Source organism: Petaurus breviceps, unplaced genomic scaffold, assembly GCF_028583685.1.
Source record: "Petaurus breviceps papuanus isolate PSGF00001 unplaced genomic scaffold, PetGlider_PUasm1.0 99, whole genome shotgun sequence".
NCBI lineage: Eukaryota > Metazoa > Chordata > Mammalia > Diprotodontia > Petauridae > Petaurus > Petaurus breviceps.
Genome location: NW_027187465.1, coordinates 24,505,510 through 24,527,171, shown reverse-complemented (window position 1 = coordinate 24,527,171; position 21,662 = coordinate 24,505,510). Strand labels below are relative to the sequence as shown.

The 21,662-nt window shown below is 38.6% G+C and overlaps 2 protein-coding genes across 5 annotated transcripts in view; both read left to right on the top strand.

The window, feature by feature from the left end:
* CLIP1 (CAP-Gly domain containing linker protein 1) overlaps positions 1 to 21,662 on the top strand; it is a 126,608-nt gene that overhangs the window by 52,278 nt on the left and 52,668 nt on the right. For all 4 annotated transcript variants that reach the window (XM_069081632.1, XM_069081633.1, XM_069081634.1 and 1 more), the window contains 5 exons: positions 1,467 to 1,524; positions 2,746 to 2,829; positions 9,629 to 9,785; positions 10,863 to 11,028; positions 11,129 to 11,344. In XM_069081632.1, the coding sequence (XP_068937733.1) occupies positions 1,467 to 1,524; positions 2,746 to 2,829; positions 9,629 to 9,785; positions 10,863 to 11,028; positions 11,129 to 11,344 (681 nt within the window). The remainder of the gene's footprint in view (positions 1 to 1,466; positions 1,525 to 2,745; positions 2,830 to 9,628; positions 9,786 to 10,862; positions 11,029 to 11,128; positions 11,345 to 21,662) is intronic.
* The window catches only part of DIABLO (diablo IAP-binding mitochondrial protein), a 105,581-nt gene continuing 88,903 nt past the window's right edge, over positions 4,985 to 21,662 (top strand). Inside the window, exon 1 of the mRNA XM_069081639.1 lies at positions 4,985 to 4,991. Within this exon, the coding sequence (XP_068937740.1) occupies positions 4,985 to 4,991 (7 nt within the window). The remainder of the gene's footprint in view (positions 4,992 to 21,662) is intronic.

Genomic DNA, 21,662 nt, shown 5'->3' with positions numbered 1-21,662 from the left:
CATTCTCATGTCTTATTTAATCCCTTTACTCTTTTGTTAGTTATCTTAGGAAATTTATTTCCCTCTTTCTCACTTCCTCTCTTCATTCCACTTGTGAGGCAAAAACTCAGCCTAATCAAGAGTGATAATAATAAAAATAAATTTAATAATACACACTTGCATTGAGGAAAACTGTAAGTTTTGAAGTGATTTTAAACATAATAAAGCACCACTTTCCACAGTCTCTAAAGCCTTCGGAGATTTGCCCAGCAGTCCCTGGTAGAATCCTTACAGATTCTTCATTCATCTTCTATTTTCCACATTAGAATTTAAAGATATCTTTAAAATGTCTGTGTGCCTATATTGGGTTTTTAATTTACTGGCATTATAATCATGTTGCTTTCTACCCTTCATTATATGTGTACAGTTAAATGGCGGGGGTGGGGGGCTAGTCTGTGAGCTGCTGTTGATGACATTGTAGGGAAGTATGTTTCATGTTCATAATAGTGGTCTTGGGGCAGCCAGGTGACTCAGTGCACTGAGACTCAGTGCACTCAGAGCACTGGCCTTAGTGTCAGGAGGACCTGAGTTCAAAGCTGGCCTCAGACACTTGATACTTAATTTGCTGTGTGACCTTGGGCAAGTCACTTAACTCCAGCTGCCTTGCTTTCTTCCCTACAGAAAAAACCTTATATATTCATGTACTGAAGATAAAATGTACTGTTCTGTATTTTGAGTAGTGATTCCTAGAACAATTAAACTGTTGGCTTTGATGGACTTTTGGTTTGCATCTTCTCCTTTTTTATGATCCTGACGGGAAAAGTCAGATAAAAGGAAGATTTTTAACTCTCTTTAAACATATTTCAGTAATGCAGTAGATTTAGTTTTGACAGCTGGTCAGTAATTTCATTCAAAAATAATGAGATCTTGAGAATGACTGTAAGACTGGCAAAAGCCTTCATTTTAGTAAAGAATGATGGCCACCCATGATCTGACTTAGAAATACCATATGTAAGAAGTCACAAAGCATTAGCTTTGATGCAGCTTTTTACTTCTTAGAATCTCTCTGATTTGATAAGACCTACTATATAGGAGCAGGAGAAGATCAGAGCCAGTTAATCTTTCTCACAGTGCCCTCATGTGCACTAGAACCTTTACCTTTTATTTGCTCATGCATGACTCAACAAGGTGGACTGATTGTGTGGTTAGAGCATCCCCGAGTCTTAACATGCATTTAATAGTAAGCTACTCTGTGCCAGGGACTGTGCTGAATGCTCTGTTGTCTATATATAGGCTTGAAAGAGCTAGGCGTTTTTAATGGTAGTAACAATCTCTTCGTATATTTGGGAAATTAAAATGGCAAAATTTCCAACTAAAATGAAGCTTTAGTTAATTTGTATTGAAGGGAGAGATCAAGCTTGCTTATTTTAAATCTGTTCTATATTCTAAATATTCAATTCTTTCTTTTTCTGCTTTTTTTATTTAAGAAAAAAAAGTTTGCGGATGCTTCAGAGGAATCCATGGCTATTCAACAAAAAATGCAAGGTATGTTTTCCTAATATGTGAGCAAAATAATGGCCTCAGAGACAATAGAAATACTACAAACCAGGGCTGATGTTGAAGTCTTAGTTATTGAGACTTCAGGAAGTGGGAAGGCCTAACTATACAATCATAAACACCCATCCCATAGAAACACACTTGCTTGTTTCCTGAAATACTCTAAGATGCCTTCAGGTATTGTATTATACAAGTTCTAAATTCTTTCACCCCACTTAACTATTTAACTAGCAATAAGACCTTTCTCTTTTTGCGCCTCAGTTGCCATATCTGTAAAAGTAGAATTTTGGATTAGATGCTCTCTAAGATCTTTTCCAGCTCTAATATTCCATAATCCTTTATTAAAATGCAGATAACTTAGGAGAAAAAAATCAGACCTTAATTAAGCATTATCACTAATGTTTGGCCTAAAGAAGTTCTAGGTCCTTCCCTAAGAGAATTTTTTGATGGAGAGAAAGGAGCTTCTGCCTCATGGCAGGGAGAAGGTATCTGGAGAGAATGGCAGGGCAGACTTTGCACTTTCTAGTCGGTCAGTTAGCCAGTATTTATTAAGCACCTACTATGTGCCAGGCACCTTACTAAGCACTAGAGCTACAAAGAAAGGTAAGAAACAAGCAGTTCTGCTCTCGAGGTGCTCATAGTCTAATGGGGAGACAACTGGGAGATAACTATGTATAAATAAACGATAGACAGAAGGATTGGAGGGTAATTTCAGAGCTAAGGCACTAAGATTAAGGAGGACCAGGAAAGGCTTCTTGCAGAGGGTGGGACTTTAGCCAACACTTGAAGGAAACCAAGGCACACATGGAGGTGAGAAAGAAGACCATTCCAGACCTGTGCCTGTGACTGGAGGCAGCTGGTGAAAATGCTTGGAGTTGGGAGGTGGAGTGGTTTGTTAGAGAACAAGCAGGAAGCCTCTGGACATCATGGGGAGTAAAGTTTAAGACCACCAGAAAGGCCAGAGGTGGGTAGGCCAGGTATGCCAGACAGAACGTTTTAATCCGGGAGGCCAACATATTATTTATGGCCAGTTTGCTTAGTTGATCTGTTTCTACATTTGTTCTCTCATGGTTTCATTTGCGAATCTTGATGCCAGGGCTTTTTTTTCTGAGTATTCCCTGTTATTTTAAGAATCATAGGTACCTCATTTGAGTGGCATTTATAAGACAGGTGAGCCATAAATCTGAAGTGAATATCTTTCCTAAATAGAAACGCTAAATAAACTACACCAAAAAGAAGAACAGTTTAGTGCTCTGTCTTCTGATCTGAAGAAATTGAAATATAATTTGTCAGGTAAGAAAACACTATTATTTACTGTTTTAGACTAAACAGAATAGAGCATTGAACAGTGGATTTTGTTGCAGTTTGTTACAAACCTAACTTATTACTTAGTTTTTCCTCTGGCAGCTAGTGGTGCCAGAGTACACAGAACACTTGGGCTTTGACTCAGGAGGAGCAGAATTCAAATTCCATCTCAGATATGTATAACCTAGATGACCCCAGGCAAGTCATGTAACCTGTTTGTCTCAGTTTCCTCAACTCTAACATGGGGATCATAAGAGGATATACCTCCTCAGGTTGTTGGAGGATCAAATGAGATAATATTTGTAAAAGTGCTTAGCATCCACTGATCTAGTATTTATAAAAAAAAAAATAATGGTGTTAACAAAAACAACCCTATCAGTTTATCCTAATAAAAGTAAAATATACTGATAAATGGTCTATGAGTTATAGTGCTCTACTTGGAAAAGCAATTATTAATACTAACTCACAATGGGGCCAATGTGATATCTGTTTTTTGGTTTTTTTTGAGGGGGAGGGCAGGGCAATTGGGGTTAAGTGACTTGCCCAAGGTCTCATGGCTAGTAAGTGTTAAGTGTCTGAGGATGGATTTGAATTCAGGTCCTCCTGACTCCAGGGCTGGCCCTCTATTCACTGAACCACCTAGCTGCCCAATATCTGTTTCTTAATTACATTTTAACTCAGAGCTCCTGTTTCCCCTCTGTGATAAGGTTTTTTTGTTGAAATGCACTCTGATTTTTTTCCAAATATATTTTAAGATGGTGTTCATGGGTAAATCCTATTGTAAAAATTCATTTTTTGTTCTGAGAATCTTGCAATAAAATCCCTCTACATAAAAAAAAAAAGTGCTTAGCACAGTACCTGGCACACAGTATGTACTTAATACACACTTGTTCCCTTCCCTTTTTTTTTTTTTGCTTTTTGGAAGGTAATTGGGGTTAAGTGACTTGCCCAAGGTCACATGGCTAGTTTTTGTGTTGTGTCTGAGGCTGGATTTGAACTCAGGTCCTCCTGACTCCGGGGCTGGTCCTCTATTCACTGCACCACCTCCCCGCCCAGTTCCCTCCCTTTTAACTCATAGCTACATACAAGTAGAGATTTTTTGATGGTATAGAGGAATTCTCTGTGTGTATAGATGTTTTTATAGTTTGATGCCTTCTTGTGTCATATAGCTGACACTAGGTGTCAGAGCAATGCACATACTGCCAGGTTTCGTGGAGTGTTCTACGGATAGACTGTGTCACTGTTATCTGAGGACTCATCTTGCTAAGTTCAGAGAAACTTGTGAACAGATTGGTTTCATTGTTGCACAGTATCTCTCAGAGATAATCTACCAAGTTATAGGGAGGATCAATTTAATTCAGCAAGTATTTGGCACCTAATAGGTGTAAGGCACTCTTGTCATTTGTGTATAGAAAAAAAACATTCTCTCTCCTCAAGGAACTTACATTCTAATGGGGTATAGAATATATTATATATATACTGATGAAAGTAATTTTTAAGAGAATGCTAACAGTTTGACAGGAGAGTAGAGATGGATCTCAGCAAATGCTCAGGTAGGAAGTATATTTGCATTGTGCTTTGAAAGAAGCTGTGGATTCGAGGAGAGGGATGTATGGAAGGCGTGCATTCCAGACCTGGCCAACTACCTGTGCACATTCCTTGAAGTAGAAGATCCAAGTGTCCTGAGCTAGCAGTTTAGCTGGGATGTAGAGTGTGGGTAAAGGAGGGATTGATGGAGAAGAGCTTAAAGAAATGTAAAGGAGAGAAAAGGCAACAGCTTTGAGAGATGATGGTTGTCAGCCAAGAAGCATTTATTAATTACTATGTGCCAGGTGATACAAAGAAAGGCAAAGGACAATTCTCGTTATCTAGGAGCTCACAGTCTAACACGGAGACAACATAACACATACAAACAGGATATTGGCAGCATCAATTAGAGATTCTCCACCAATAGGTGGAAGGAGGATGGAAAAGAGTTTCCTGTAGAAGGTGGGATTTTAGCTGGGCCTTGAAAGAAGCCGGGAAGGAGAGAGGAGAGCACTCCCCACATGAGGGACAGCCTGTGAAAATGCCTGGAATCTGGAGATGGAGTTTCTTGTGTGAGGAACATGAAGGAGGCCAGTGTCACTGTATGTCAGAGTACATGGGGAAGAATAATGGGTAAGAAGATTGGAGAGGTACCGTGTTTCCCCGATAATAAGACCTATCCCGAAAATAAGCCCTCCCCTTACTGTGTAAGATTCCTCTAAAATAAGCCCTCCCCCGAAAATAAGCCCTATTGGATTGCTACTGTAGTGAAGGTACACTGCACTACATGCTACATTACAGTACCCTCTGTATGCACCGTCCCGTCCCGTCCCCCCCCTGGGTGAAACACATGCCACGCTCAGAGCTGCAGCAGTGAGCGCATCATCCTGTTCTTTGTTGAATTCATTATTGAATAAAGGTACATTTTTTTGTTCACATTTACCTGTTTATTAAAATTGCTGTCAATGTTCATTAAAATAAGCCCTCCCTGAAAATAAGCCCTCTGGTATTTTTCTGTCCAAAAATAATAAGACAGTGTCTTATTATCGGGGAAACATGGGGTAGGAGACTGCCAGCTTGTGAAGGACTTTAAAGTGCCAAACAAAGGATTTTATATAGAATCCTTCAGGTGATGAGGAATGGATGAAGTTCATTGAGTAAGGGAGGGTAACATGGTCAGACTTAGAATTTAAGAACATCAGTTAGACAGCTGAGTGGGGGATGGACTGGAGCTGGGAAAGATTTGAGGAAGGCAGACACACCAGCAGCAAGGGCAGTAGTTCAGATGGGCGACAGTAAGGGCCCCCACCAGAGTAGTGGCCTAGGCATCCTTTAACAGCTCTTTCCTGAGCCCTCTTCTCTTGATATTCCCTCATCAACTCCCAGACATTCAACTACAGTCAGGCAACTTTCAGATGTAGAGACCCAACCCTAATTTCCCTCTTCAACTCTAGTCCCACATAACCAATTTCCAAATGAATGTTTCTAACTGAATGTCAGTGGACCTGAGGATAGTCATCCAGTAAAGGAGACTGAAGGAACCCTCAGGAAAACCAAGAGATAAGTAGCATCAAAGAATCCAACAAAGTATCCCTGAGGAGGTAGTCATCAGCAATACCACAGGTTTCTTTCTGTTTGGAAAACACTGAAAGAGAACTCAAACAGAATTAAAATTTGGAAAATACCACTGGGTATAGCAGTTACTAGATTGATTTCTTTAAAAATCCCACCTTCTTTGGACCACTGGTAGAGTCAAAGGCCAGATTACAAGATGTTGATAAGCAAGTAGGGGATGAAGACAGGCAGGCCAGGAATATAGATAATCCTTTTTAGGAGTTAGACTGTGAAAAGAAGAAAGCCGGAGGAGATGATATTCAAGTGAAAATTCTTTAAGGGCTGAGGGAGACGAGCATGGTGATTGAAAGGAAAGAGCTGGCTTTATGAAAAGATAGAAGGGGAGAGAGGAGAAATTATCAAGGGAGCATCTTCATGGAAGAAAAAGGAGGGAATTGGATCAACAGGGGCTAGTTTTGCAACTTCAGAGAATGGAAGAGAGGAGAAGAGGATCAGTGAATGAAGCATTTATTAAGTGAGCATTTATTTTATGTGCACAGCATTGTGATACCTTCTGGGGATACAAATAAAAAAGTAAAACAGTTCCCACTCTCACATTCTAATAGGGGTAATAAAGAAGAGTTTTGAGATGTGGGTATGGGGTAGGGACAGGAAGAAGGAGTCCATTACAGATGACTTGTTTTGTCAGTAAAGTATGAAGTGTAAGGCCTTTTCTTGTAAGATAGGGAAAAGGTAATGTAGCATGTTTGAGGAGAAAGGCAAAGTTTGGTAATAGCTGCTTTGTAGAGAATATGTTAGAAAGCTAATCAGAGGGGCGGCCAGGTGACTCAGCGAGTAAGAGCGCTGGCTCCAGTGTTGGGATGACCTGGGGATCAAATCCGGGCACAGATACTTAGCACCACACCCAGAAATAACTGGCCGTGTAACCTTGAGCAAGTTACTTAACCCCGATTGCTTAAAAAAAAAAAAAAAGCCAATCAGAGAATACTAAAAGGATTGCTATGCAGCATTGATGGCCCATTTGAGATTATTTAACATAAATCTGTGGGTTGTCTAATATTTTCCAGCATTCCAGAACAAATAAGTAGACATGCAGAAGGTGGATTGGTGGGAGCAGTCCTGAATTGTTTATTATTTCTTGATGTCTCATGGAGCCATTAACTTCCATTTGGCCAATCCTAATTTTCAGGGAGCGTTTTTTTTTTAGAAATATATTTTTAGTAAGATTTTGTACCTCTTTCTCTAAGCTATGAATTCTCTTTTCATATCTTTCTTTCCTGATTCTTGCCTCTTTTCCCACACTTTCCTCTACTGCTCTCATTTGTTTTTTAAAATATTTTTTAGTTCATTCTTGAACCCTTGCCTTAACTCTTCTAGTAATTCTTATTGGGCTTATATTCAACTAGTATTTTTCTTTGTGACTTTGCTTGTAGATACTTTTAAGTCATTTTCTTCTTCTATGTCTTGAACTTCTCTGTTGCCATAGTAACTCTTTATGACTGGGGGCATTTTTTTATTTGCTCATTCTTCCAGCCTACTTCTTGGCTTCAGACTTTATGTTAAGGCTATTCTCTGCACACTTGGTGGGGAGGGGCGGGGGGCAAGGAAGGACGTCTGGGAAGAGCTTCTGTCCTTTGTCTTTTACTCTCACATCTCTGGCTGGGGGTCTGTAAGCTTTCAGTGTTTTCCAAGAGAAAGTCTGTTCAGTGCCCTCCTGGTCTGCATTCTGCAAGTTTCCAATCAAGTTTTGGGCCTACTGGATTGTTTCTGGTTGGGAATTTCAGCATATTGCTACTTGACTCAGCCGCTTTTGGCTGACTGGGAGGTTCTGTAGATTCAGAACAACCAAATTATCAGTTACTTTTGGATTCCTTTAATATTCCCAATTTCTTGTGTCTACCCTGAATGTGATTCACCACCATCTGTGTAGGCGTTAGATGGTACCTGCTCAGAGATTCCCTGGGATCTCTTCCTGGGGCTCTCTCTTAACTCTCTCTCTGTCGCTGGGGGCTGCAGTGCTTTGTGGGTTGGCTATGGCCACACCCTCTTTGCCAGACCCCCTTCTCAAAGTCCGTAGACCTCTCTGTCCATCTCCCTCAGTTGCCCTGGGCTTGCTGAATTCATGGATTTTCCAATCAGAATTCAGTCTGATGTGCCCTAGAGCTTGGTTGGGAAGAGAGTGAGACCCCAATGCCTGCTCTTTTTCTGCCATCTTCGTTCTGCCTCTGCAAAGCAGAATTGTCTAGGCCTGACTAGGGATAGGACAAGAAGACAAAGGGCTTCAAGAGGAGTTGGACCATAGAGGACAGGAGGTCATGATGACAATACTTAGGAGGGTTAGGATTGAGCAGGGAGAGCAATAGGGGTTGTTGTCTGAGAGATATTTCATGTTTTTGAATCATGGAAGTAGAACAGTGTGAGTTCATGGCTGTCTCCATCTGGACCTGTTTTGGAGAAGATCCCCTGCATGTGAGAGGTCTCTAGCATTGGCTGACTGGCTGCTGTTTGTGGTCTACATGAGCAGAGAAGTTTCCCACATCAACACAATTATGTGTAGAACATACTGAGCATGTTGAAATATGTGCATGCTGCACACAGTGAACTGCTAGGCACAGTGGATAGAACTCTGGGCCTGAAATCAGGAAGATTTGTCTTCCTGAGTTCAGTCTGACCTCAGACACTTACTAGCTGTATGACCCTGGGCAAACCACCTAACTCTGTTTGAGTGCTAGGTCTGATACTCTCTCTATGCCCTTGGGCTAGTCCCCACTCTTCTTTCAGCCTTCTTCATTTCCTCCTCCTCTTTCAAATACTGATCATGATGAGGATACAGTATGGTATAGTGGAAAGGGCTGTTCATTTGGAGTTTGATTTACAGAGCAATGGTGTTACTTACCATCTGTATCACTTGAGGAGAATCTTTTAACTTTTCCATTAAATATATAAAATAAATGGGTTATATTAGATGATCTATAAGGTCCCTTTGGGCTGAAAATACTATACTTTCCACCTGTACAATGCTATGGAAACTTGAATTGTTATCATTATTAATTATTATCTTAATCTTTTTTTATGGAGTTCATATAGAAGTAGTCCAAGGACAAGTTATTATTCTCTTCTTGTATTCATGTTTTACAGAGGTGAATAAAATGGCTGCTTTTTTGTAATTGTAGAATATTAAGTCAGTCAGTCACCAAGCATTTATCAAGCAATTACTCCTCTGTGTCAGGCACTGTGCTAAGCACTGGGAATACACAGAAATGCAAAAACTCTGCCCTCAAGGAGCTCACATCCTAATAGGACAGAAAACAGGCAAACAAATATGTACATACAAAATCTGCTCAGTGTGAATGGGTGCTGTTCTCAGAGGTAAGTCACAGGGGTGTGAGAGGTGGTGAGAACTGACCAAAGCCTCTTGTGGAAGGTGAGATTAACTCTAAATCTTCCAGGAAGCCAGATGGTGCAGGGTAGCAAGAGTGGGTATAAACTCATCTTTTATTGACTTAGGGAAAACCTCTTCCAGAAAATTCCACCAGAAAACACAAAAACAGTGATGAAATGTGCATTGTCTTATTCCCACGTGATTTTGATTTCTTCTGCTAGGACTTTACATATTTTGAAAGTTTTTCATTCTTTAGAGTTTGGAAATTGTTGTAGTTGTTGTTACTGTTATTATCATATGCAGACATGGAAGAGAAATTTAAAGAGAAGGATGAAAGAGAACAGCAGTTAATGGAAGCAAAGGAAAAACTAGAAGGTGAAATTGTGGAAATCATGAAGATGTCAGGAGATAATTCTTCCCAGTTGACAAGAATGAATGAAGAACTTAGGCTGAAAGATAAGTATGTTGAATCTCATATTTTTTGTGTTTATTATAATACTTGCTTCATTTTGGGTCTTAAAATGGTGCTTAGTTAGGTAAGCAGATATCTCCAGGAATATTAGAAGTTAAAGATCTTTCTTATGATGGGCACCTGTCTCTGTCTTTACAGTGTGGCCTTTACATTATAGGAAAGGTACATTTTTTCTTTTTTTTTTTTTTCCTTTTTTTTGGAGGGAGGAAGGCAAGGCAATTGGGGTTAAGTGATTTGCCCAAGATCACAAGCTAGTAAATGGTAAGTGTCTGAGGCCAGATTTGAAGTTGGGTCCTCCTGACTCCAGGGTCAGTGCTCTATTCACTGAGCCACCTAGCCGCCCCATATTTTTTTTCTTTAAAAAAAAAAAAATCTCCGAAATTGAGCAATTATTGCACCTTTGTGGAAGAGCAAGCTTTTTGCTTTGTTATTTATGGAATCTTTTGGAGTTGATTAGCAAAAGGTGAAATACATTTATGCAAAGAAGTTTTTGAAACTTGATGCTTTTTGGTTTTTGTTTTTTTTTCTTTGTGAATGGATGCATGGATGAATAAGGCATTTGTCAATCACTTTGTGCACAGTGATAACTGCTAGGGATTCAAACATTAAAGTCAGATATCCCCTGCTCTCCAGGAGCTCACATTCGAAGAGGGGAGACAACCCAAACCTTCAGTATATCCACATTGTGGGGAAGAGGCCCGTGGTGCAGCTGCCTCTTCTTTTTCTTTTTTTGGAGGGCAATTAGGATTAAGTGACTCACCCAAAGTCACATGACTAGTGTGTCAAGTGTCTGAGGCTGGATTTGAACTCAGGTTCTCCTGACTCCAGGGCCATTGCTCTCTATTCACTGTGCCACCTAGCTGCCCCCAGCTGCCCCTTCTTTAATGTCATTCCCACTAATGAAATCATCTGCCACTCATTTTGAACTGTATATGTTCTCCATGAGGATAGTTTTATGGGAAATATTTGTATGATACAACTTTTTCAAACTTAATATTTAGAAGTTTTGGATAGTCTTAGGGTTAACTCCTGAGTCCTTATCAAAAGTCTGACAATTTTTTCCAGATTTGTGGAAGAATTACAGCTCCGGCTTTCAAAGGCAAATGATGAAGCAGCTTTTCTACAGAAAAGTATTGGGGAGGCAACTCTGAAAGCTGAACGGGATCAGCAGAATGTAATTGCAAAGCATGAGGAAGAAAAGAGGGAATTACAGAAGAAAGTCTTAGATCTGGTAAGAGGGGAACAAGCCGGAACATTTGATGGTCAGGGGGCAGGCCGACCTCTTAATGTATGGCTAGTGGCCTGAACTCCAACATTCTGGGTTCTTGCAGGAAAGGCAAATCGAGGTAAGCCACAGCCAGTGCAAGGACCTCCAGGCGAGGCATGAAAAAGCCAATTCGGAGACAGTCACACAACATGAAGCAGCTCTGCACAGTCTGAAGAAAGCTCTGCAGGATACTGAGGGAACCCTGAAGGAGGCCCAAAGGAAGAACAGTGATTTACTGAAGGAGATGGAAGTACTGAAAAAGCAAGCTGACAAAGCCAAAGTACGTAGTGAAGGTTCATGTTGTGGCTTATTTAAAAGAGTTTCTAAGAGGCTGCTATGTAGAAATTCGGCTATTGGGTTATTTATAAAAGTAGATTTACTACCTAGTAGGTTAAATTTGGATTTGCATAATTTTCAGTAAAATGTGATTTGGAGTAGGAATTGAGACAATATGTGGTCTCCATGATCTAACAGGGAGCTTTAAACTGCTTTGGGTAATTTATAACCTTTATCTTCCCAGACTACCACATGAAAATCCAGATTTTGCTTGTGCCTTGTTCTTCTTGGCTTAAGTGTATATTTGTTTTTGAAAAAGTCCAATTTTGCATGGTAGAGAAGAGCATTCACCTACTCAGACTTCTTTCTACATTTGAACATCTCTACTGTCACTGGCTCCTTGTTACCAACTTGTATCAGTGGTGGGAGAGCTAGATTGGCAAATAATTAATGCCACAGAAGAATAAAAGGCAAAAGCCAAGAGAAGATGACATTAAGGGAAACAAAACATGGATTAAGAGGTTTGACTGTACTTATCATAAGAAATGAGTACAACAGGACCATGAAAAAAAGAAGGGCTTTTTGGTCTCAGCTTTTCATATACCTCCATAAAGGGAGTGTCAATTTTTGGGGAAGAGACCAGGAAGTAGAGACTTGGAAACACGGGTAGGAAATATTTCCCAGATTTCCCGAATATTTCCAGTATTGGGGATATCAACTTCCACATAATATTTAATTTGACTCCATAGGCATCTTCTCAGGGATGTATGTATTTGTTGTATTGGGTCATCCAGTATCCACTGAGTGTTTTTTGTTTTGTTTTGTTTTGTTTTTGACAATGAAAATTGCCTCAATTTTTTTTATTGCTTGAAGAAAGATAGCTATTTCTCTTTAGGTGTTTTTCATGATATTAAAGAATTAATTAAGTTTAGTGAGAGAAGACTATGATAGATTCAAATCAACAAACACATATTCAGTGCCAATAAGATGCTGTAGTATATGTTGTATCCTTTTAGAAGACTATATAGAACTGGAAGGAAATCCTACGTGATATACTTCATATGCAAATAGTCCATAGCACTAAAATTTGTGACTGCATTCGTGTCCTGAAATGGAATAGATTAAAATGCAGCATTTTGGATACTTGTTCTGCTCAAGAGTTCCCACCTAATAGCTTCATGTACTCATTAGGAACTATTAGCACAAGTGGATGTTAAGAAAAAAATCCTTGGTTTTATGAACAAAACAAAGAAGTATCATTTGTTGCCTTTTTGGGAATGCAGTCTTAGGATTTTTTTTTTTGATAGGGGAATTTCCTGATGAGAAAGCTCCCTCTACGAATGCAGTTCTGTACCTTCTCTGCAGCTGGTACTCTCAGAATCTCTGGGGCATTGAGAGGCTGAGTGGCTTGGCCAGGGTCACGCAGTCCAGACTGTGCTAGAGGTAGAGCTGGAATCCAGTCTTCTTGTTGCCAAAGCCCAGCTGGCTGTCCATTATGCTGTGCTACCTCTCACATTTATCACCTTACCGATCACAAATGCCACGAGACACTCGAATGAGAACAACAACAGTGTCAAATGAATCGCTGCTTGGGAAATTCTTCATGTATTTCTCATCTAATCATTTGCTAGTTTTGGTGGATATTATTAAATTCACTTTATTGTGGCCTTGGCACATACTGACACATTTCCCTTTGGTAATTCAACATGATTTTTGGTTAGGGAACTTTTTTTCTCAAAAGCATAAAAGGAGGATAGCACTTCATTTCAGGTCTTCTTAACCTGGTCAAGTACTTGTTAAAACTTTTTTTAAAAGTCCCTCTAAATTTGGATTTTTTAATCCCAAAACCATTTCTTTACCTTTTTTCCAAAACAAAACAATCTTTGCATGCTGTCGAATAACTTCAGTTTATGCCATATTTTTATATAACTATATGATAGCCAATATGTCCTCAAGGTATAATGGCAGCTGATTTACATTCTTTTAAAAAAAAAATACTCATTTCCAGCTTTTAAAATGTATTTACATAATTTAAAGTATAATACTATAGCTGAATAACCAGTTTACAAATTGAATAGGTTAAATTGACAGGCTAAAATATTAAATTTTTCTTTCTATTTTTTTATTATAGTTTTATAGCAACAATCAGTCCATAATCTCTATAGAATGACTTATTCAGTGAAATCAGATCTCCCATCACTTTAATTATGGAAGGTTGATCCTAGAGAATTATCTTAATAACCTGACTTTCAACAATCAGGTATTTTAACCTCTATCAAAGTCCTCCTCCCATTTTGTAGTCCTTTTCGTTACTGTGTAGAGGTGACCCTGGTTTCTTGAAGGTTGTGCCTGTGGAAACACTTGCTCTGACAGACTTTACTGAGCTGGAAAGCTTTGAATATAGTTTTTGTCAGACTTGTTACCTGAGGACCAACCTAAGTTCAGAGAGGCTCATTCCTGCAAGGTTGGCCACCATTAAGTGAATTTTATGGCCCAGCAACACATGAAAATATCTACTAAAACATGAAAGGTCTGTGATCTGCAGTGGAGAAAGGCATACCCTCCTCATTGAAATCACAGATCTGAAAACATTGAAAAGTTTCAGGTCACACTAGGTCTGGATTACTCTTCATGAATATGGTAACTTTCTTGATATGATAGAAAATTTTTAGTAAATTAGATTTCTTATAGTCAGGTCAAAAAATTAGCAATAAACATTCATGAAATACTTACCATGCGCCAGTCACTGTGATAAGCCCAGGGGACACAAAGAAAGGGAAACACAGTCCCTTTCTTCAAGTCAGGGAGATCACATGCACACTATGCAATTGGGGGTTATCTTAGATAGAAGGCACTCGGATTAAGGAGGACTGGGAAAGGCTTCTTGCAGAATGTGGGATTTTAGCTGAGACATGAGGAAGTCAGGGAAGCAAGGTTTGAAAAAGAATAGCCTACTTCTCCTGGCCTTTTAAAGTAATAGCCATTCATTTGTAAACATTCAAGATAGAAGTTTCCCTTTGTCTTTAAAAATTAATTCTTTCAAATATTTCTTGGATGTAAGAATAACAGAAAATCTAATCTAAGCCCTTTTAGCTATCAGGAGTTATTTCTTACAGAGTTGTTAGTGAAGCTAGGTTACTTCACTGGTACCGACAGCAAGCTGTTTATGTCTTCTCATCCTGTGAGACTTTTATTCATGTCCTTCCATAAATATTCACAGAGAATCTACTTGATATGCTGGATTTCTTCTAGGTCTTCTAATATTTCCTGGATATTAGTGCAACACTGGGACTATTGTGCCTGTATCTTGCTACATGCCTACATGCCCAGTCTACCTCCTTTTCAAGTCATCCATATTATGGATCAAGTAACTTTGCTCTTCTAGGAGCTGGGTATAAAAGTACACATCTTGGAATAAGAGATTGGAAATAAACTGAAGCCTGCAGCCTCCAGTAAATGCAGCTTTACATTTCTCATTTGTTCACGTATAATTTTGGTTCTTCAGAGGTTGGGCTGGTCCATAGCTTGCTACTGTATAGATAGCATTATTGAGAGAATCTTAGTGATAAAAAGATAGACATTGATGGAATTGTTCAAAGTACTGCATGGTTTACTGAAGGTGATTGAGGCTCCCTCCTCTTCCTACTCAGTTTTGGGTCAGTCTTATTGTCCATTTGCAGTGCTTTCTGAGATATAAGTACACACACATAGCCTTCATTTGGTGGTTCTTGTATAGATTACTAGGTCACTTTCTTTTGGGCGGCCATAGATCTCATTGAGGAGGCACTGATGCATCCCAGGGTTCAATGAAGACAGCAAAATACCATCTACAGACTGGACCATCTGGAGAACTTCAACAACTGTAGAGAACAACTCTTCTGTTTGGATTGTGCCCAGAACATTCTTCATGGCAGTAGTGAACATTTGTCTCCCAGTTTTAAAATATCCTAGATCAGAAATAAAGTTGTCTTTGTGGAGTTGTATTTGTCAAGGAGGCCTGTAAGATTTCAACATATAGGGGTAGGATGTATAGTTGGGACGTTCCTTAGTGATTGGATCGTATAAAAGCTTCATTTTACAGATGAGTAAAGTAAGGCTTACTGGGGTGAAATGACTTGCCTTGAGGTCACATCTAGTAAGAAGCAAAGCCAAAATTCAAACTCATTTCCTTAGATACCCAGTCCACTTTTCTCTCCAGTATAAAATGCTGCCCCAAAGCATGGAAGGGAGAAGGTTTTGTTTCCAACAAATCACATTTCAGTGGGTTGGTGGGGCAGTTATAAAGAAATATAGAAAATCTTTTCTGTGCCTCTCAGTGAATTATGTGAATGTGAAAATGTGGTCTAGCTTAGGGAATTATTTTCAAGGGACTGCCTTGTATTTCTTCCATTTCACTAAAAATTCCAATCAGAGATGCTTATTTAGGCTCTTCTCATAAAGCATCTTGAAAATTTATCTCTCTGTGTCTTGAAAATCTTGTTGTTTCCAGGATGGATTTCCATTGTGAAAATATGGTTGAGTCCAGCTTCTTTTTTTTGGTCAACTTTTCTTGAGTGTAATTTCTGTATCTTATATAGTGTATCTGACCCTGAGGTGTTAATCTAAATAGTAGTTCCACAGTTATTAATGGTAAAAATACATTGCTATAGACATTCTGGTAGATCTTTTTCACTTTAATTTTATTTATTTGCCTTCTAATATTCTTGAGATGATCAGGTTTATGATCCATTTCCTTCCAAGTTTTTTGTAGAATCATCCTGTTCTCTCTAGCATTTTGCTGTTATGTGAGATGGTGTTATTTGTAATATTTGTCACCTTCTATAATATTTTGGAAATGAATTTGTACTTAAAACTGGTGTTGCACTTGACTGACAACTTACAATTTTTTATATTGAAATCTAAATTTGTATCTAAATTTTTAAAAATTTATTTATTTTTAGTTTTCAACATTCACTTCCACAAGATTTTAAGTTCCAAATTTTCTCCCCATCTCTACCTTCCCCCACCGCAAGACAGCATGCATTCTGATTACCCCTTCCCCCAATCTGCCCTCCCTTCTGTCATCCCCTCCCCCTCTTCTCTTATCCCCTTCCCTTCTATTTTCCTGTAGGGCAAGATGGATTTCTGTACCCCACTGACTGTATATCTTATTTCCCAGTTGCTCGTAAAAACATTTGTCTTTAAACTTTGAGTTCCACGTTATCTTCCTTCCTCACTACCTATCCATCCTCATTGAGAAGGCAAGCAGTTCGATGTAGGTTATACATGTGTAGTCATTGCAAAACACTTCCATAACAGGCTGACATGTGCTTATTAAGGAGCTTCAGTATTTGCTGACTGAGGCAAATTTGGTTGTTCTTCTAACATCCTCGTTTTGAGGATTATTTTACATTTTTAAAATTTCTCTAAGATTAAATTCCAGTAATAATGCATGTTTACTTTTATACATTTCTCATTTTTATTTCAGTAAATATTTACTAAGTGCTTATTTATGTGCTAGGCACTAGTAATGTGACAAAAACATATCAATCCTTACCTCATGGAGCTTGTAGTCTATTGAAATTGACATGTTTTTCTGGAGTCAGTATCTAGTTTAAATAAGTCTTTTTGTAGCTATACTGAGTTCATGCAGCATCTTAGTTTATCCTAATTTTGATCTTTGCTTTATCAGTTAGTGACTTCCAAACTTTTAGAGTATGATGATTTCATTTTAATGTGAGATTTTGTAGAATACAACATGATAGTTGTGCTATGAGTTTTTATAATACATAAATAGCAGTTTAAATAAATAGAAAATGCATAATAGCAAAAAGCTGCTCTGAATTCAGTAGCACTTTTAAGTGGTTTTATATTAATCACAAGAATATGTCTATAATTTCAAAAACAGTATTTATACACTGGGGGCATTTATTTGGTCTATAGGAGGTGGAGATATGCTTACTTAAGAATAATAACTGACATTTACATAATTCTTTAAGGTTTCCTAAGTGCTTTATGTACATTATCTCATTTTATTTTCAGAATAGCCTTGTAAGGTAGGCCCTAAAGATAGTATTTATCTACATTTTACTCTTATGGAAATTGAGGCCCAGAAAACTTAAAAGAATTGTCTCTAGTCACATAGCTAGTAAGTGTCAGGTAGGAGTTAAACCAGGTCTCTCTCCACCCTAATTTCAGAAATTTCTGCCAAAGTACACTGCCTCTCTGTTTATCATACTGAGACATTTCTTGAGATAGACGCCTTGCAGTGTCTATATACTGAGTAGTTTAATTCACTGGTTAGAAACTGTTTCTCTGACTTCAGACTTCTTGCTTGTTCCACTGTGCTATATATTTCTTCTTACATAGGTAAAACATTTTTTAAACATTAAAGCACTCCATTAATATTAGTGCAGCATCACGTAGTGGATAGAACATTGTACTTCAGGTTTGGGGTTCACCTTCTGCTTCATATTCTGTGTTTCTCTGAATAATCACTTCAATCTCTTTAAGCTTCTCTTTCTTTCTTTGTAAAGTAGGGATAACAATAACTTCTCTTTTTCAGGGCTCTTGGTGCCTGATCTATATTTCCTGGACTGAGAAAAGAAATTAAACATCTGGCCTTCCTGCAGAGGGTGGTACATACAAATCAGGCTCCCTGTTTCCAACCCTTGTGGAGATAATCCTTTATGTCTTACGTGGAGACTTACATGGAGGCCTTCCCTCTAAAGCATGAGAGGATGCATAAGCCTCTAAGCATGGCCACCAAAATAGTTCATGGGCAACGGGAGTCATTTCTGCCCAGGAGTATCCAGTCTTCTTAAAACTACATAACAACTTAGGGGTTAATTCTCTCCTTGTTTGGGGAATATATAGCTGGCCTTATGACCTGGTCACTGTTTAGCAGTTTATTTTTTCTTTTCCTATGGTTCCTCATAGGAAGATTTTTTCTTAGGAAGACATAGTCTGTCTCAGTGCATATTTCTGGTTTTTGTTTGTTTTGCTTTTTGGAGGGGCAGTTAGTGTTAAGTGACTTGCCCAAAGTCACTTAAAGTAAGTGTTAAATATCTGATACCGTATTTGAACTCAGGTCCTCCTGACTCCAGGGCTGGTGCTCTATTCACTGCACCACCTAGCCACCCCTTCAGTGCATTCTTCTGTCTCCAAGCTGGGTGCTCATACTCAGTCCATCTCATATATACCCTTTAGTGGCATCTTTATATGTTCATGTGCGAGAGTACTCCAAGTTAAATTACTGTGCAGATCTTTTTTTTTTCTTCAGCATTGAACTATCAAACATGACTCTGCACTTGGCACTTGAAAAGGACTTTGTCCAAACATGTTGAAATCCCAGTTCCTACGTCAAGAATACTGACGTTTACGTATCACAAATTCTGAAAAGTACTTCACAAACTTCATCCCACATGTTCTTGATAATAGTACTGTTATGTGCAAAATGTAGATTCTGTTACTTCTAGAGGTTAAGTGACTCACATGTGGTCAGATGGTTAGACATTGTGAAAAGGGAGCATTCAAACCCAGATCTGTTTTTAAGTCCAGCAGCTCTTTTCAGTATAGTGCTTTGCCTTATTCGTTCACACTGCCTGTCCCTGCACAAGTCCAGTCAGCATATTAGAAAATAAATCTGCCAGTTGGTAATAGTCCTTACCCCCCTCACTCCTTTTCTATCATCCCTAGTTCTAGAGTGAGGAACCTTTTCTTTTGTGAATGCTTTTATATTCTATACACATATATCCTAATTGGGTCTCCTAATTTAATAGTCCATATTAGGTATATCCAGAAATTCATAACAGAAAATTTTATGAAATTGAATGTGTATTTCCCACATTAACATCCTCTTTCCTCATAAATAAATGAGTGTTTTAATATGTGATGTTAATTTTAATTGCCATATGAAAAAGATCCAAACTAGACCCTGTAAAAGCTTAATTTCCATTCCATTAAGTTTATATCAAATCCTTATTTAACAAGATCGTCCAAATAAAGATTTCCACTGACTTAAAACTCAAAATTTCAAAATATGAGTAACATTTTTAAAATACAGAAAAAGCTTAGAGTGGTTTTCTTAATAAAGAATCCCAATAAATGCAACAAATGCAATTAATGCAACAAAAAAATATAGACAGTGAAAAAGAAAGCCTGACAGCTTTTCCCAAGCCACCCTCTCATCAGAAAATTTTCTGCATAGACATTTACATCTTCATTTATAAATTTCTTCCATTATTACTAGTTCAAGTATTTAAACTTTTTTTCCTGTGTTGACTAAGCATAATATTCTAAATGTATCTGGGGAAGGGTTTACTCTGGGTACATACTGAATTTGAGATATCTAAGGAACAGCCAGATGAAAATGTTGAACAGACTGTTGTTGATGCTGAACTGAAGCTTAGGAAAAAGATTAAGAGTGAAGATACATAGATACATGCATATACATACATACATATGTGTGTGTATAAATTTGTATATATGTATGTATGTATGTGTGTATACATATGTATCTGGGAATTTTCTGCATGGATATAATAATTGAATCCATGTTAACTGATGAAATCACTGAGTGTAGTAAGAGAAGAAAAGAAGGCCTAGGACAGATCTTCAGGGGATACTCACACTTAATAGGTCGAAGATGGATGATGGTGGAGCAAAGGATACTGAGGAGGCATGAATAAACAAAAAAGAGGGAAACAGAGAGAGCAGTGTCTTGCAGTCCAGGAGAAAAAGAGTAACCAACAGGAGGAGATGATCACCAATGTCAAATGTCGCAGTTATTTCAAGAAGGAGGAGACCAGAGAAAAGGCCATCAGAAGCTTGGAGAAAACAGTTTCAATGGAGTGGTGAGCTCGGAAGCCAGACTGCAAGGAGTATGTGAGTAGGAGAGGACACAGAACCAAGGAATGTAGGTGAATTTTTTTGAAGAGTTTGCTTGAAGAAGAAATGGTAGGGTGAATTGAAGGATTTTTTTTAAGGGTGGGAGAGTCTAGCATGTTTATATGTATCAGGGAAGGTACCAGTTGATGTGGAGAAACTGAAGTAGGTAGTGAGAGAGGTGATGATTGAAGTGAAGGAGCTGACCTTGGGCTACCTCTTTGTCAAAGATTAGAGCAAAGGAGGGGAAAATGGGCAATGATGTTGACAGACATTGAGCTGTGAGATGAGGAGAGAAGGAAACTCCTGATAGATGGCCTCTTTTCTTAGTAAAGTAGGAGGCAAAGTGCTCTACTTAGGAGAAGATGGTGGTAGGAGGGTCAAGAAGAGGTTTGACAGATAATGTGTGGAGTGGGCTAGAGTCAATTAGGGAAACTATAAAGGGATTGCTGTGCAAGAATGAAGATCCAGTTGAGATTAGATAATATACATTCATCGTGAGCCCAGTTGGAACAATTGTGTGACTGCCTCCATTCATGTCAAGCAGCATACCTTTAGGATCCAAGTCTTAGTCTGAGAGGGCCGTGTTTATTGGGGCCATGGTTTCCTCATGGTTTTCTCTTTCTGTTCCTTGCTGTTTGGCATTCCTGTGGCTTTTGATAGGATGGCTTTCATGTCGATAAACTTGTCTGTACTGGAATTTCTTCAAAGATGAAGCTTGTAAATAGAATGAGACTGTGTGTTTCTAAATGATAATACTGAAATTCTAAGGTTATTTCAAAATGCTGTTGTTGGTGGGACAAGGGGGGAAGGATGGAGAAGAAAAAAAATTTTATTGCTCCTGGTCCTAAGGGAGCTGCTGCCTAGGTGACCCTCCACCATCCCATTTTTCCCTTCTTGAAAATTTTAACATTTTAGCTACCATAATAAATTCTCAGCACCCTCTGCTCTCTTTTCCACTACATATCAGCCTAGAAGCAGAAAGGGATTGCATGGAACTCATTTTATATTTGTATATATTTCATAAGTTGTCATGACCATCCTACTAGTGATGAGCCTCTCTGTACTTAGGCTGTTCCTTGGGCAGTAGATATAATCTGTTGCCAGGACTATAATTGAATTTAGTGCGGCTTGGTAGCCAGAGCTTGCACGATGCTGACATTAGTCCTTAAGAACCCAGTGGCACTTCCATGACAAGATGAGGCATTGGATTTAGATTTTGTGGAGGGAAGATAAAATGAGGTGGTAAGACAATATAAAGTGAGATAACGACAAAGTTACAAGTTTTATACAAATGTAAGTTGATATTGTTAGTCTTTCTACTTAATAACTTCTTCCCATAATCCAACTAGTTAAGGAACTCTTTATAGATAGTTATACCTTCTAAATTTGAATTACAGTAACTTTTGTTCAGTCTTAATCCACTTGCATTTGTTTGCTTGATGTGATTTTTTTTC